The 16177-nt window shown below is 45.2% G+C and overlaps 1 protein-coding gene across 1 annotated transcript in view; it reads right to left on the bottom strand.

The window, feature by feature from the left end:
- GARNL3 (GTPase activating Rap/RanGAP domain like 3) overlaps positions 1–16177 on the bottom strand; it is a 151960-nt gene that overhangs the window by 28441 nt on the left and 107342 nt on the right. The window contains 6 exon segments of the mRNA XM_079112895.1: positions 3867–3978; positions 6829–6903; positions 8114–8218; positions 9953–10068; positions 14086–14192; positions 14879–14924. Coding sequence (XP_078969021.1) covers positions 3867–3978; positions 6829–6903; positions 8114–8218; positions 9953–10068; positions 14086–14192; positions 14879–14924 — 561 coding nt within the window.

Below are 16177 nucleotides of genomic sequence, written 5' to 3'. Positions count from 1 at the left end.
CAGTATTTTCCCATATAGGAATTTGAAATCTCCTTTTTAGACAAAAAATAAGAGAGAAATATCAATTAAGTTGTCCAAATAATAGGAAAAATGAATTTAAGTGGAAATGCTCAGGAAGATTTCAGGTAACTGGACACTGCAATTACACATAGGATCTGTTTTTAAGGTTACTTACTGGGAACTTAATTTTTAATAATTACTTGCCTCTGGGGAACCCTAGCACACAGGGGCCTGAAAGAAAATTAAGGGTGTTCCATAAGCAAAAGTGCCTGTCCTGTGCTTGATGTGGAATCAGGACCAGGCAGAGATGACAGGGAGAGCATGGTTGTTTTACACAGAGGTCCCTAGCTCATTCTTCATCTGCATTTAGTCTTCAAGGGCTCTGCTGTGGGTTTGGGTTGGTTTGCTTCATTATGATTTTGGTGTAAGGGGCCCTCAGGATTATGCCATTTTCAGAAATCCAAGTGTAGCTGGGAGTCATCCTTCCCTGGATGGGGCCCAGGAAGGAGCAGGGCTTTTGTCACCAGGATTGATAACCACCCTAGTAATTAGGGGGTGGGGAGGGGACCTTCTGCTTCTATAGGCCTTGGGGCTCTGATCTGTCACAGCATGGAGGCTACTAAACTCATATTAGGCATATGGCCTATCTCTAGTTCCCTTTAATCACACAGGGCTTGTCTCTAGTTCCCCTTCAATTACTGGTGTGGTTGCAAATTTTATGACAGCTCAACAGCCACTTTCCTTCCTCCTCTACCCCAGGCCTCCACAAAAAGGAATCGATTCTTAGAGTCTTTGTAGTGCTTCCAGGCAGACTTAATTGTTCAGAATGTAAGATGATCACACCAGAAATCTGCCATCATATTTGGCTAAATAACTAGAATTATTTCATTTTTCAGGACAGTAGCAGCAAGAGCAAGGACAGATAACGTACTACGAGCTTACTACATGCCAGACCCTGATGCTTGGTGTTTTGTCTGTTATTTAATTGAAATGTTCCCATGACCTCATTAGGTGGGGACTTGTAAAATTTGCATTTAATAAATGAGGAACCCAAGGCTCAGAGGAGTTCAGAATATGTCCAAGGTCACTCTTGAGCATGTGGAGCCATGAGTGATGACAGCACTTCATTTTACACTGAAAACAGGTCCACTGCATACTGCATGCCAAGCTGCATACAGAGCAAATGAACATTTATTCCCCATCAGTCATTCTCTGAGGGCTGAACAGGTTTATACACAGCACAGGAAGGCAGAACAGCGAGGACAGAAGAAAGGGACAGGTGGGTTTAATGACTGTAAGATAATTTTTTCCTTCCTATAATGTCTGTATGAAAATGCAATCTTTTAGAGTCAGTTTTTCTATTACTGTAAAACCCAAATGCATGACAATAGCATACTTAGTTAGTACTCAGGCTCCCTTCAAAGTAGGTTTTGCAATACTAGAGTGCAAAGGATCTTGATTTTTAATAATGACCTTGACAGGAGCAGACTCTCAAGGGGTAAGTCTAATGAAATTAAGCAGAGGCTAATGGGATAGAGTGGAACTCAGTCTGAAATGAAATAGACAGATTCACTCAGAGATGATTCCTAATGTGATTAAGTGTAGACCAGAAGGAGGTAAACAAAGAAACTTGAGAATTATGGCACAAAAAGGAGTACTCACAAAGCCTCAGGGTTATTCTCCCTTTTAACAAAAACAAATAGGGAGAATCACTGCATAATGAGGACATGAGGAAGATCATCGGTGTGATAAATTTAGGCTGGTGGTGGGTATCTACAGCCACCACCAGAGGAAGATGACTTCTTCCAGGTTTGGAAGAATAGAATCTCCTAGAAAATCACTGTAGTCATTACATCTGATACCATTGTCCAATTTTAAATCCATAACTATGAAAATTTCAGAAAGGGATTTGGTAATCTCAATGTGGATTTTTACATTTCCAAACAATAGACTTTCTTTTGATTTAGGTAAGCCTTACCAATAACCACAGGAAATATGCATTCCATTCCTAAAAAGGCAAATGGAGGACCTAATGCTCTTTTAATCATGAGAGTTTTAATACTTATTTGCCCAGGACTATTTTTTTTGTAAACCCGTGGCAAGGTAAATCTGAAAACATTGGTAGTGCTTAATTTAGTTTTAGTGGAATGCAGTTAGCTTAGTAAAAAGAAAACTGCACTAGGAACCACATCTGAGTCCTGATTCCAGATGTGCCACCCACCAGCCAGCTATGTGACCTTGGGCAAGTCTCATTACTTGTTTAGGCCCTCAGTTTCTTCATTTATAAAACAAACTGGAATAAGCCTCAAAGGTCTTTTTTTTTTTTAATTTTTTTGTGGTGCTGGGGATTGAACAGAGGACCTTGTGCATGCAAGCAAGCACTCTTCCATCTGAACTATGTCCCCAGCCCTCTAAGTCATTTATTAAAAATAAGTTTTTAGTCACTCTTTTGGCAAAATCTAAGGATTTTGTTAACTGTAAGCAAATTCTTAAGAACACAGTAAAGGTTACAACTGTCATTTAGTAACATGTGCCTGACACACTTTAAGCACCTAACATAGGTTTAACCTACAGCCCTTATGATACCCTCCTTGCCCAGAGAATATCATCAGTTTTCATTTCTCACCCCCCCACCCCCCATAGTGCTAGGGATCAAATCTAGGGCCCTGCATGTGTTAGGCAAGCAGTCTACCACTGAGCCCCAATCCCAGCCTAATTTTCTCCACGATCACAAAGTTTCTCAAATTAAGGATTTAAAATCTGAATTGATGAATTTAAAATGAGCTGCCTTTTATTGACTCTTCTGTAGATATTATTAGATTGTGAACACACAATTAAGACATGCACCAAAAGTATCAGGAAAGGAAGCCCCAATAAGCACTGCAACTCTCCAGCTATACTCCAGAAGGTGCCCGGCAGGGGCCAGCACAGAGCAGATACTTCATAAATGTACTGAGCAAGGGTTTGGGGAAGGGAGTACAGGTCCTGACAAAGGGTGGCAGAATGCTGTGCTCTGAGGTCATCATGTCAGTCTCATAGTGGTGGCTTTCAGATTCTTATAAAATGTTACTATGGTAACCAGAGATTGGGCAGCAGTTTCTTGTGCAGTCTGAAGCTGGGACTTCACCACCCCAGGAGGTGACCTATTGACAGCATTTAGCTCTTCTGTCATCCATTAGGAGTCTGGAATAATCCAAAGGGGCCTCTTTCTGGAAGGGAATCACATTGTCCTAGAGTCCACATCCCCCTGCATCCGAAATTTCACCTCCACACCTCCAACAGCATCCTAGCCAAGGGCATGTTCCATGGTGGCTGGTCTGTTTAATAGTGCTATCTTCCTGGTTTGATTTTTCAATTGAGTTGAAATCTGTCTTCCTATCAAAATATTTCTGTTTCTCTATCCATCAAACATGGTTTATCTAAAAGTCTTATTTCTTTTGGACACCAAGTACTTTTTGAATTAGAAATTAAAAAAAAAAAAAAAAAAAAAGGATTTGCGAGAGCAGGTCCCTAAGAAACTGGCTTCAAATAATGAATCCTTTCTGATTTAAGATAAAATGCTGGGATCAGGATAAGTACTGGCTATAAAGGAGATTCTTACAGCAGGTCATTTAATATCCATGGACAAATGAGAGATGGGGGAAAGAAACCTATGGCTCACTCACCCTCCAGCATGCCTGGTTCAGGATATATGCCCTCTGCTTGCCTTGAAAACAAGGGAGTCATTTTGTAAGGAAATTAGACTTTGCTAACACCTCTGTGGACCATGCATTCACGGCTAAAGAGAGTTGATTGGCAGTCACCCATCTTAGAAGTACTATGAGTCCCACAAATAAAGACATTTGTAGAAGCAGCTACTCACTAACCATCCACTAGCAAGACGCCAGCGTCAGTGGAAACCAGCAAGGCCTGGCCCCAGGGATCTGCGCACACGGCTTCGTGAGGGAAATTACTGCAGAAACACTGGGGCTCCCAAGGCTGCGAGGCAACACAAGCATTGGAAAATGAGTGCACCAGAAAAATACACTGTGGCCCCCAGGTGGAAAGGAGAGAGAGCAGACGCCTGAAACAGCAACACAGATGCCCCGTGGGAGTGGTCACACCAAACCCTGGTCGTTATGGGGTCTGGACTTGGCCACCTTCCTCAGGAAGAAAGATCTCCTTTCAAATCCATATGGAATGGGAAAGCAGTGAATACACATTTCTGGCACCATGACCTGTCCATGTGATAAAGACATTCCTAGGATGATCAAAACATTGGTAACATCTTCTCAGTGAATGGTTTTCTTTAACACCTGGAGGTTGGGCCAATTGGCACTGTTTTTTTTTTTTCTTTGAAGAGAATTCACATTAGTTCATCATAAAAGCAAGTCCCAAGTAACTTCGAAATTGTGATTCCTGTGTTGCTGATTCAGTAAAATCATTCAATCATGCATGATGCAAGAGTTGATATTGTCTTAATATGAAAATTCTTATTGACCCACATATGGCTACAAAATCTTAAAGGAAAATATAATAATCTTTTGTAGATAGCCAACAAAATGACTCCTGTTCCCCCACGTGACATGTTCATACTGCATGAACTCTTCCTTGAATCTTAATTTCATTTTCTTTTCAAGCATAAGGATTTATTATTCTCAATCAGACATAGAGCCTGGTGTGACCCACCTGTATGTGCACATGCAGCTGTGTCTGGAAGTACCCAGTGAAGCTACGCTCACACCTTGAGAGTAGAAGAAAGGCTCTGTGGACCACCTTTGAGAGTCCTGGGCACTGAGGGTGGACACTATCTTATTGCTAGCTAGAAAGGGGAAGAGCATGCTTCCCCTTTAGGAAACCCACAGCCTGGAAAAGAATATTCTAATCACTAAGATAGACCTGCACTGTTCCAAGAAGATTGCCTAAGAATTTGGAAACATTTTATAACCTGAAGAAGGGCTACACAAGGGCACATCACTAATTCAAGTGGCATTCCCCCAAGAAGAGTTCTGGCAATTCTGAGCTTGACACTTGTAGCAAGAGGACATGAAAAAGCAAAGCCAATACAAATGTCATTCAAGATACAGACACATAAACCAGTGCATGAGATAACACTGAGAAAGAACAACCAAGTCTTAACAACAAAGTGTTTTCAGACCAAAGGACACTAGTTGGGAATACTCAAGGAGAAAGGGGTTTTCACCCTAGGATCCAAGGGCCCTAGAAGATCCATAGGGGCTGAAGGAGGTGTGTGAAACCCCAGAACTCGAATCCAAATGCTACGGATGTGCCATGTCATTTTAGTGTGTGTGTGTGTGTGTGTCCACTGTATGTGTTCTCAGAGGTGCCAGTGAATGTGAATTACTATCAGTGCATGGAGTGTCAGTGACAATCCAGATCCAGTCCCACAAGGCTCTGGTCTGAGTACAGGTAGTGTTTGCTCATGCCTCAGACCCCTTCTGCCAGGTGAGAGGCTTGGTGCTGATTCTGTGGGGTGGGAATGTAGCCTCCAGTCTTCCTGCCCAAGTGCAGGACTCCTGGGGAGGGGCTCCTCTGAGAGTATCAACACAGCTCATGAAACAATGGATGCTCAGGATGTTGACAAAGCCCAGTTCTTTGGAAACAGATGGCTCTAGGGAACAGCACGAGGGACTGTGGCCTCTGCAGTGCCAAGTGACAAAGTTGGTGGGGTCCTCTGGAGCAGTGCTTCTCCAAGGATGGCCTGTGGCAGGATATAAGCTGACCCCAATGATAGAAGTTCCTCTTTTGTTGTTCACTGGTGAACATGTTACGGGACAACAGAGCTTTGTTTTTAATGTATGTCTAAGAACTTAAGAATGTTATTGGATTTTCCTGTAATTTGGTATTTACAGAGTGCTTGAAAACACTGTTAACTCCTACTCTGCACAGGAAGAGACAGTGGGAATTTCTGCACCTTGGAAAAGAATGCTTTGCCAAGGGTCTTGTCTGAAGTTGTGATTTTGGGGGTACAATTGCATTTTGAGCTTATCATTTTCCTAAAACAGACTTTAAGGTATATAGACTCAGATCATTTGTGCCTTTATCACCAACATAAATATATCCTTAATTCTTTTGCTTTTATAACAGACCCTTCTCTAGTGATGCACTGTGTGATACTACTCCATTTAACTAACTTACATCTTCAGAGTGTAATTAAGAATCTAGGGTATTTTTTTACAGGACAAAATCATGGATGTGGTAATTTCATACTGCAATTTGTTTTTCTTTTTTTCTGTTCTATTTTTATCACGCAGTTTTTCCCCAGGGAAAGTGGAAATAGGAAGTCAATAGATCACAGGGGTTTTTGGCCGAGTGAACCACAGATTAAACCTGTGCTCCTCTGCCCAGCAGCCTCAGCATCTTCTGGAAACTAGTTAGAAATGCAACCCTTTGGCCTCTCCCAGACCTACTGGGTCAGGAATGGGGGTGATTCACATACACATCAGTGCTGGAGAAACCCTGCTCCGGGGCCTTTCTGTTTAGAGGGGGCTGTGTCAGCAGCACAGGAACTGTGTACGGGTTTGTAAGAGATGTCCACTCTAGGCCCAGCGCGGGCTTACTGCATCAGGACCTGCATTTGGTCAGGATGTCCAAGTGTCATGCATGCATGAGAAGCTTGAGGAGCACCACAGGACTGGCCTGGCTGACCAGCATGAGCCCACAATGGAAACACAGAGGTGCTCCCTGAATGATCTGGGGCTTCCCCTGGGACTTGCAGGAGCAGAGCTTTTCTTCTTCCCGCACTCAGGCCTTTTCCCAAGAATCTCAATAACTTTACTGAGGCTAAAGAAAATTCACAGTTCAACTTGTAAAGTATTGACAACTCACCTCCTTTTTACAGATCCCTGAAGTGGCCAAGCCAGATGGGGCATCCCCTCTCACAATGGACTTCAGTTTTAGAGCCTTATGAAACAGAGATTTCTTTTAAAGTTTGTTATCAGGCAGCAAAAGAAAAGCAGGATAAATAATTGAGATTTGAAAATAATGTAATAAAGTTGGAGTGACTACAGGTTCATCTACTGACCCATCCCTGATGATAAAAAATGATGCTAGTGGGGTAGGGGTAGCCCCATCATTTCAGCCCAGATCATTTCAGTTTATTCATCTGTCAGAATGTGATTTCTAAGCCAGGAGGGGTGGTGTATACCTGTAATCCCAACAACTTAGGAAGCTGAGGCAGGAGGATTGCCAGCCTCAGCAACTTAGTAAGGCCCTGTCTCAAAATAAAATATAAGAAGGGCTAGGGATATGGCTCAGTGGTTAAGTGCTCTTGGGTTCAATCCCTGGTACCAACAAAACAAAACAAAACAAAACAAAAAAACCAAAAAAACCTAAACTGCAAGCACTGAAAATACAGATTTCCAGGTCCCTCTTCAAACCGGATGGCTCAGAATCCCTGAAAGGAAGGGCCAGGCATCTTTAAACAAGGACCAATGCACCTGTCTTGGAAATGGTGATCTCTCCTCCAAGATCCTTGACCTTGGGTCTTTCTCTCCCTACTCCTCAGCTTGTGCTTGACTGCCCATCAGACCTCATTGCAGCTGGCAGTCCCCCTCCTCTCCCTGCTGGGATGGGGGATCTGGGCAGGAAGCTTGGAGCTGAGGAGTGCTAGTGTCACATGGGAGTGAGGCAGAGGTGGTGTGAGTGAGTTCTTCCAAGACCTGGGATAGGAGACAGCTGGAAGCCACCTAAGTGTGACAGTAGCTTCTTGGATATAGGGTGGACATTCAGGCCTCCCGTGAGCAGCACTGCCACTCTGTGCTTCCTTCTGCTATGGATGGGTCAAGGTACATTTCCCAAACTAACTCCCTACTCTGCAGAAAATTCCTAGGAAAAAGGCAAGTGGTCCACGCTCCCCTGACAAGAGGGAGTCCAGAGCTGGGCAGTGGACTGCTTAGCTTCCAGGTAGCAAGAGTTCCACTGCTGCAGAGTGCTGTCCTCTCACTGACACCTACAGGGGACTACCTCTATACAGTCAGAAACCTCACTCACGATTCCCACAACAATCCTAAGAGAAATCACAGAGCTGTGGCAACAGCAGGCAATATCAACACCTTTGCACATGGCATCTGCTCTGGCTGTCTTGCAGAAGAGGTTTCGGGGTAGAACCTACCTGCCCTATCCTGACAAACTCTGCCTGGCGGGCTTCCTCTTTCTTCCGGGCGGACTTGGGTGATTCAGGTAAGACGTCACTAAAAGACCGTCTGTTAAGCATGTTCTGAAAAAGAAAAACAAGTGGTGAATTCCACAAGCCGTTGTCAAGTCCTATCCTTTGGCTTCTCTTAATGCACAAACCCATTGTCCAGATGGTTCTATTTCTACCTTGTGTTCATGTATTCAATAAGCATTTATGGAGGACCTCTGTGTGCCAGTTCTGTATCAGACTCAGGGATGAAAGTCCACAGGTAGGGGCCAGCACTGTATAATGGCTAAGGATGCGGTCTTTGAGATCAGGCAAACCAGCAGCCTCCTCGCTCACTCACTTATTAACAGCGTGACTTGGGCCACCATGCTGCACAGCTCCAGGATGCCATTCCCATAGAGTGGTACCTCTGGGGTACAACACTGAATTCTGCAGGAACGGTACCCCTGGATCTACACCTCCAGGGCCTCATGGGCAACAAAGGGCAAGTTGTTAACCTCTGAGTCTGTGTGGTTGACACCTGTCTTCCAGGTGTGTTATGAGGATTAAATGAGGTGGCGAATGTAAGGTGCTTAGCATGGCTCTTGGTACATACTTGGTCAATGCTATGTCTCCTCCAGACCTCGGTAAGAGAACTGGGTACGCTCACCCACTCAGCAAGCACTGACTGAATGCTACTCCTCTGCCATACTTGGAGGATACGGCAGACAGTCTCTGTCCTTGTGGAGCAGAGGCTAGTGTGGGTCAGAGCTAGTGGCTAATGACATGGTTAGCTCATGTGACCACTGCTATGAAGGGCAAGTCTGTGGGATATAGCAGAGCATTTGATAGGACTGGCTAAGGGGGACTGGCTTCTATTGGAGGGCTGGGCATGCCTGCCAAGGTGGTGATACTTCAGCTGAGACCTAAGGGGCATTGTTACTCATCTTAGAACATTCCCTGTCCTCAGGGGAAAAAAGGAATTGATAGATTATCAATCCAGCCCAGCTGAAGCCAGGGCCCACTCCCTGAGAACTATTGCAGTACACTAACCAGGAGGATGGCAAGGACTTTATGAAAGGCTGGTGGTCACACCAGCTTATTCTGATATCTTACATCCCCACTGAGTGAGAGCTGGACACCTTTATTATGCCTACATCATCAGGAATAATTACTTCTACAGTAGTTCATGAATGAACACACTGATTCTAAGGGAATTCCCCTACTTGTTTGTGTTTCCTTATTAAATAGGGAAATGTTTTAAACAATGATGATTTTATTCTGCACTAATGTGTCCCTGATCCTGGTGAGCTCACATGTGCCCCAGAGGAAGGGCTGGGTCTCATCAGTGTGGACATACCTTGGGCTAGGAAGTGTCTGGGTTTTCAGGAAATGGAAATGCTGGTTTCAGTGCTGATTATGGGGCTAGCCAAGAAATCTTAGGAAAGCACTCCATCTCTCTCTCCCACCCCATTTTTGCCCATTTACCCTCTCCATGACAGAAAAACTGAGCAGTTTACCAAGTATAGCACTTCAAAAAAGCACTCTTCAGTACCCCAGGTGTTGTCGACTGACACTCATGACCACCCGTGCCTGCACCTTGATTTCCATAGGCCTCGGCTTTATGAAAATGCTTTCCTGTATATGGACACTCAATGTCTCCCCTTCTTGTGGTAGCAATGAGGGAATGTCAGCTGCTGTGGCTGCAGGGCAGTCTCAATAGCAAGGATCAAGGAGACTCCTGTGCTTTAGCAGAGCCATATTGCTAGTGCTATACTCTCAGCTATACTCTCAGCCCATGGGAGGGAAGGAAGACTGTGGGCCAAGTACCTTATGCAAATCTGGCATCAGATCCTGGTATAAAGATCGAATCAACATGTCCAGAGTGCGCCGACGTTTCTGGGCAAAGGTTGGGGTTTCCAAGGTGGCCTTTTCACCATTAATTACTACGACAAAGAGTAAAAAGGGAATTGCAAACATCAGTAGCCACTGAAGAACGTTCTTCTCAAGGAGACCCCTTGTAGTGAACACCGCCCTCCTTTCCAATACTGGTATTACCATCAGCGTGACTGTCCCTTCATGGAAGGATGCTGAAAACCCTCTAAATGTGTGTGTGCTGATCCACAGAGTCTGTAGGCATGTCTAGCTTCCCTTTTCTCTTGGACTACAAGCTTTTATCTAAAGACCTCTTTAGCCATGTACCCATCAACCCACCATGCATCCACCCACCCATCCAACACACGGGGCCAAATCGGATGGCATTCACCAGGATTAAATGTCATTTTTATAATGAAATGCAGCAAATATATGACAATCATCTAAACAGAGTACAGGGATTCTTAGCCTAATGGAAGTTTCTTCTGGAAAGAGGTAGGGTTTTAGTGAACTACAGACACTAAAAGCCAATATAGTAGAAAGTACAGTCACACATTAGAGCACAGAACAGGAAGTATGCAACAGAGTTCAGGAGTCTGGCAGTTTTGAGTATGGGCCCCAGCTCTGCTACTAGCTGTGCTCTCTCTTTTCTCAGTCTTGCGCTAAAGTAGACCAAGTACCATCCCAAGACTCTTGCCATAATTAAGTTTCTCCTCTTGTTAGATTAGCAGGATATCTGCAGAGGTTATTATGGCTGGTAGTTTCCTCTTTCTTGTAAATGACATGTTTGCTCACAAAAGGTGTGACAGAGAATCTCTAAGCTCGTACAAAGAATATTATCTCTGTTTTCTTGGTAAAGACCTTTGTCTGGTCTAAAAAAGCACTTTCTGAGAACTCAAAGAAAGAAAAAAAATATTTTTATGTAAACCTCCAAACCCCTGCTCCCACTGGGTATAAAGTTCAAAGACTTTCCAAAATCTTGGTTCAGAGGAAGAATTCTTAGGCAAGAGCCACCTCTGAACCCAGCAGTCAATAAAATTCCTCAGATGTCCAGCCTCTTCAGTCCTACAGCAGCGCATGCTGGGAAAGCACTTTATCACTTAGTTGTATTCCCAAGTCCTTTTTAAATCTAATTTTGAGGTAGGGTCTCACTAAATTGCCCAGGCTGGCCTTGAATTTGCTATTCTTCTGCCTCCGTCTCCTGAGTAGCTGGGATCACAGGTGTGCACCCCCATGCCCAGTCTAGCTGTATATTCTTAAGAAAAATTTTGAGCTTCTTAGGGCCTGTTTTCTACCTTGTAAAATGGGTGTAGTCATATTTCCTTAAGGGTTGTTGCCATTTAAAAGAGATAACACCTATAAAGAGTGAGTATAGGTTTAGGCACATTAAATTGAATAAATATTAACTATTAGTTTCTTCCTACAAGTGAGTCAAAGGAAGGTTAGCATTTATAGACTGAAAAATGGAGCTCTGGGTACAGGCATCCCCTGGACAGGATCTGTGTGCTGGGGACAAGTTAAGCTTATATGTGGCGAGACATTGCTCTCTCTTCTTTTTTTTTTTTTTTTCTTTTTGGTACCAGGGATTGAACCCAAGGGTGCTTACTCATGAGCCACATCCCTAGCCCTTTTTACATTATTTAATTTGAGATAAGGTCTTACTAAGTTGCTGAGGGCCTCACTACATTGCTGAGGCTGGCTTTGAACTCAAGATCTATCTGCCTCAGTCTCCTGAGCCACTAGGATTAAAGGCATGTGCCACTATGCCAGGCAAGGCCCCTTTTAAGAAACTTAAGTAATGTGCACAGCTATTATTTTCTTTAATTTTGTGATTGGGGGTTTTGGTTTAAGGATTTTATTTTTCCTATTACCTTAGAAATCCATAATTTATTTTGGTCAACTAAGGGAAAAGGTCAAGATTTTTGTTTAAATTCCACTTCCTGTTATACTGGCATTTTCTACCTGGCCTACTTCCTCCATTTTGCTAACTCCTCCTGAGAATTCAAGAGCCTTCTGATCCAGGGCTTCTCCTATGCCGTCAGTCCATCAATCCCTCCTGGTACTCCTGGCCCCAGGCTCTGTCCCTGCACTATGACCTCTCATCACCTACAGCTCGCATATTCTCTGCCTGTCTACCTTCTACATGTTCAATGTCAGATCTGTGAAACCCCTCATTTCATTTCCCTCCATCTTTAGGAGCCAAAGAATCACTCTGCTGAGTGGCTCCATTTAAATGGTTGGATTCCACTTATGAGTTGGATCCCTGAGTTGCTGAGCAGCTCTCTAGCCAGTCTAGTGTTAAAGCACTACAGGCTCCCTACCTCCCTGACCTCCTGTGCCTTGGGCTCTGAGGCCCTTTGGGCTGCGAGCTGCTGCGCCGGCTCCTTGTTGCTGGCTCTGTTTCTCACTCTCATCTGATCCTCTGGGCTTGAACTACATGGACACCACTGTTTAAATCAGGCAATTCCCACAGAAATTTCTGAAGTCTGGTTTGTTTTGAAAACTCAGAATATCTGGTAATGCAGGGCTCATGCTCCTGAAAGGCAGCACTGGCTGGAGCAGGGGTTTCTCCAGTCTGTATCAGCTCCTAGTGCTCCCCATCATCCTCCACCTGCTCTTCCCTCATTGTTTTCCCTCGCCACCTCTCTAGGCTTTCCAGTTTATGACCCCTGTTCCAACGTTTCAAAGAAAGGGCACAGACACTGGAAAGGAAGAGACAGAACCATCATCTTTTTCAAATGGTCTGTAGAGTTTTCTGCTTCCATTGGAGGGGTACTTGTTGCCTTGAAACCCAGGAACAGGTTAAAGCATGGGAGGTAACAACTCTTGGGCCAGCTGGGACACAGAAGGAGCCTGGCCAACATGTGCCCCACGTCTCCATTCACCAGGGGAGAGGGATTCTGGAAGGAAGGGTGGTTATCAACAGTTGGCTAACACTGGGATGTTTCTGGTGACTGGAGTTAAGTGACACTCATTCCTTCAAGTGCCAACTACACGAGCAGATTGGGGAGCTTTTGGTGGTTGCTGAGGGAAGATTCCTGTGCAAGACTATGAGGACAAACTGGGGAGACAGGAAGTCAAAGAAGGGACAACTTGCATCTGTCCCTGGCCCTGGCCTGTGGGATCAGTTTTGGCCAATTCTGAGGAGGATTAAGACAGGAAGAGGAGAAGCAGTTGCCCATGAAGGACTCCAAGATTTGAACTCAATCAGTGCTACTTTGGGGCCAAGTGAGATGAACTCAGAAGAGGGCTCAGGAGACTTTCCAAATGCTCCCACCCAAACTATACGGCAACAGCGACACAATCAGGTAGACTATGTGGGTGGGAGAGGATGAGAGGCAGCCAGCAGAGCAGCTGCAGTCCCAGTGTGCCTGGCAGAAGGGTAGAAGTGGCCTCTTCACAGAGGGCACAGACTGAGTGGCACTGCCAGGGCCCTGGGGCTCACAAGCTGCTCTCCATGAAGAGGCTACAGTGGGTGAAGTCAAAAGACTTGTTTCTGATCACCGGAGACAGTCCCTCCCTGGCCTTCCAGAGAGGATGACCAAGGGACACACCAGGGGTGTGTGTGTATGGTGAACTCTGTGGTCCAGAAGATGGGGACTCAAAGCGAGGCCTTGGGGTATCATCAGTGGAGCCAAGGCACATGCTCACTGGCTAGTGAGGCTCGGGGCAGGCAGGAGTTGCACACCCTCACGTCCTGCCTGTCTCACACACTCTCAGCCCCAAGTGTGATCACAGTCCCTCTGCCCTCCCCTCCATGCCACTGTGACAAAGGCACAAACATACACAAGCAGAGACTACAGGGGCTGCACCCAGATCCCAGGTGGACAGGTTAACTGGAGACCCTGGGTGCTGTGTGGGGTGAAGGTGGCCAAATCCCAGGGCAGGTGAGGTGGGAGGTAGCTGTAGATGAGGACCCAGGAAAAGAGCTACACAACACTGCCAGAAACCAAAGGTGTGTTGTGGAAGAATCAACAGAACACAGAATGCTTAAACAACGGAGTTTTCTTACGCAGCATTCCAAGAGAATTTGAAGAGATATTCTGATACAGAATAATTTGCATATACATTCCAAAACAGAAACTTACATTTCACTAGCAAAAAGTCCCTGAATTCCTGGTGATCTGTGAACACGGGTGGGGATGGCAAGGGTGGGCCAAAGAGTGGTACACTTTCTTCTGAAAATATTTTCAGCCTACACAGAAAACATTCCAGAATTAGTTGACTTATATTCAAAGATCACTAGTATCTTGCCCTTCACTGTGTCCAGCAACCTCTGCCACAGCCCCACCCTCCTTTCCAGCTGAGTTGATGTGCTTTCAGGGCTGCGTCCAAGGCTTCCCGCACCCTCTGTGGTCCAGCTCACCAGCTATGCACAAGGCCAGACCCCAGGAAGAGCGTCAGTGGCCACCCCTGCACACCCACGGCTTACAGGCGGGGTAGAGGCTCCGATGAAATCAACACTTTCACAAAGTCTCAAAGTCAACAGGTGACAGGGCTGGGATTCAAACCTAACTCTATTTGGTTGAAGTTCACCCTCTTCACACAACATGATACCTTTTAACAGATTAATTTTTGAGCAGAGAAGGGTACAGGAAGGAGACAGTAGCCTCAGAAAGTGGCTCTGACCAAGATCAAACCTTTCCGATTTGTTCCCATGTAGAGTATGACAAAATATCAAAGTAGCCCTGAACTTTGGGCCCACTGCATAGAGGAACACTACATGGAGCAAGTTTTTCCTGAAGGGGGGGTGGCCTTGAAGGTGAGGACACTATTAAATCAATCAAGAAATATGCATATCAAGAATCTCAATCAATCAATGCCAAATTAACACGTAGACACGAGAATCAGAGCCAAGAAGTGAGATGAGCCGTCACCCACCTGTAATTGTCATTTTGTTGGTCATACCTCACTAAGGCAAAGATATCTGTGGGGCTGGTTAAGGAATTATCAACAACCCTGGTGCTCATAGTGGACATTTTGTGCTGTGAAAAGCCCTTCTGTGGTTAGGGCTCCTATGGTCCTTGGGTTGGGACAGAACCGTGGCTTCTTTACAGGAGACAGCCCAGAGGACAGTGGGAGAGCCCCCTGCCTGGTCCAGCATCTGTGTGGACCTGCTCTGGGAAAAAGTTGCATTTCCAAAGCTGTCAGGAGAGCAATGTAAATAAAGATATGAAGTGAAGCAGCCAACCGAGCAGAGAGAGCAAACAAGATTCCAGCACAAAATTAGTCATATATTTCATCTCACATATTTGAGAGGGAAAGCAATTTAAATGTTTCCACTACACACCTTCCCTCTCTCTCTTGGCTTTGGTAGACAAAACAAAATAGAACAAGCCAATGTGGCTGGTGACAGCTTCTAAGCAGTCTACAGAGCTCGGGCTGGAGCCTGCCAACCCCAGAATAGCACAACTGCTGGGGGTGGAGCTCAGCGGAGGAGAGCTGGTCCCATCCCCGGCACTGAGAAGAGAAGAGCATGAGCTGTTTAGTATGGGAATGATATCTTGATGAAGTTCTGTTAAAAAATCAAAATAGCACAACCATATCCAGTGGCCTCTCTCTCCATGCTCCACCAATTTCTCTCTCCCAGCCTACCGGAGCCAGGGCAACAAAGCCACCAGGCCCTTGGCTTGGTGGAATAGACTCTATACTAACAAGTCTTGCCATCCCTGTCCAGAAACAAACGTGCCAAGCCGCAAATCTAAAACTTACAAAGAAGGGAAAGTCTAAAAAAACTGACTTGGCCACTTACAGCCGCCTCACTCCCCTCCTGGGCTGCACCTGGGAAGTTTATAACCTGTAAGGGGACTTGCTGCTGCAAGGAGGGAATGTGAGTCCCAGTCCAGTGGTCAGGGAGGCCATCCTGGTGAGCAGTGAAGAGGACAGGAAAAATCCATAAAGCAGGTGGATTCTCAGAATCCTACCTCTCTATCCTCTTAGAAGAAGTATGGCAGCTTCAGTTTTAAACATTTACTTATGTGCTATATTCTAGGGTGTAAGGGACAAAGCAAAGCAAAGAGTCTCACAGGCCCATCTCCAGATGTTGTTACTGGAGTCTCCAAGGAACATGAACAAGTAGAGCAAATTTACTCTGGAAATGCCTATTTGTTGTCTTTTACATACTGTGGACAACCTATGGGTTTCACTATCACAGCCTGTGGCCCAGAGCAAGCAGGTAGT

Source organism: Sciurus vulgaris (assembly GCF_902686455.1).
Source record: "Sciurus vulgaris genome assembly, chromosome: 15".
Taxonomy (NCBI): domain Eukaryota; kingdom Metazoa; phylum Chordata; class Mammalia; order Rodentia; family Sciuridae; genus Sciurus; species Sciurus vulgaris.
Note: the sequence above shows the minus strand (reverse complement) of the source record. Positions and strands in the feature narration are given on the sequence as shown.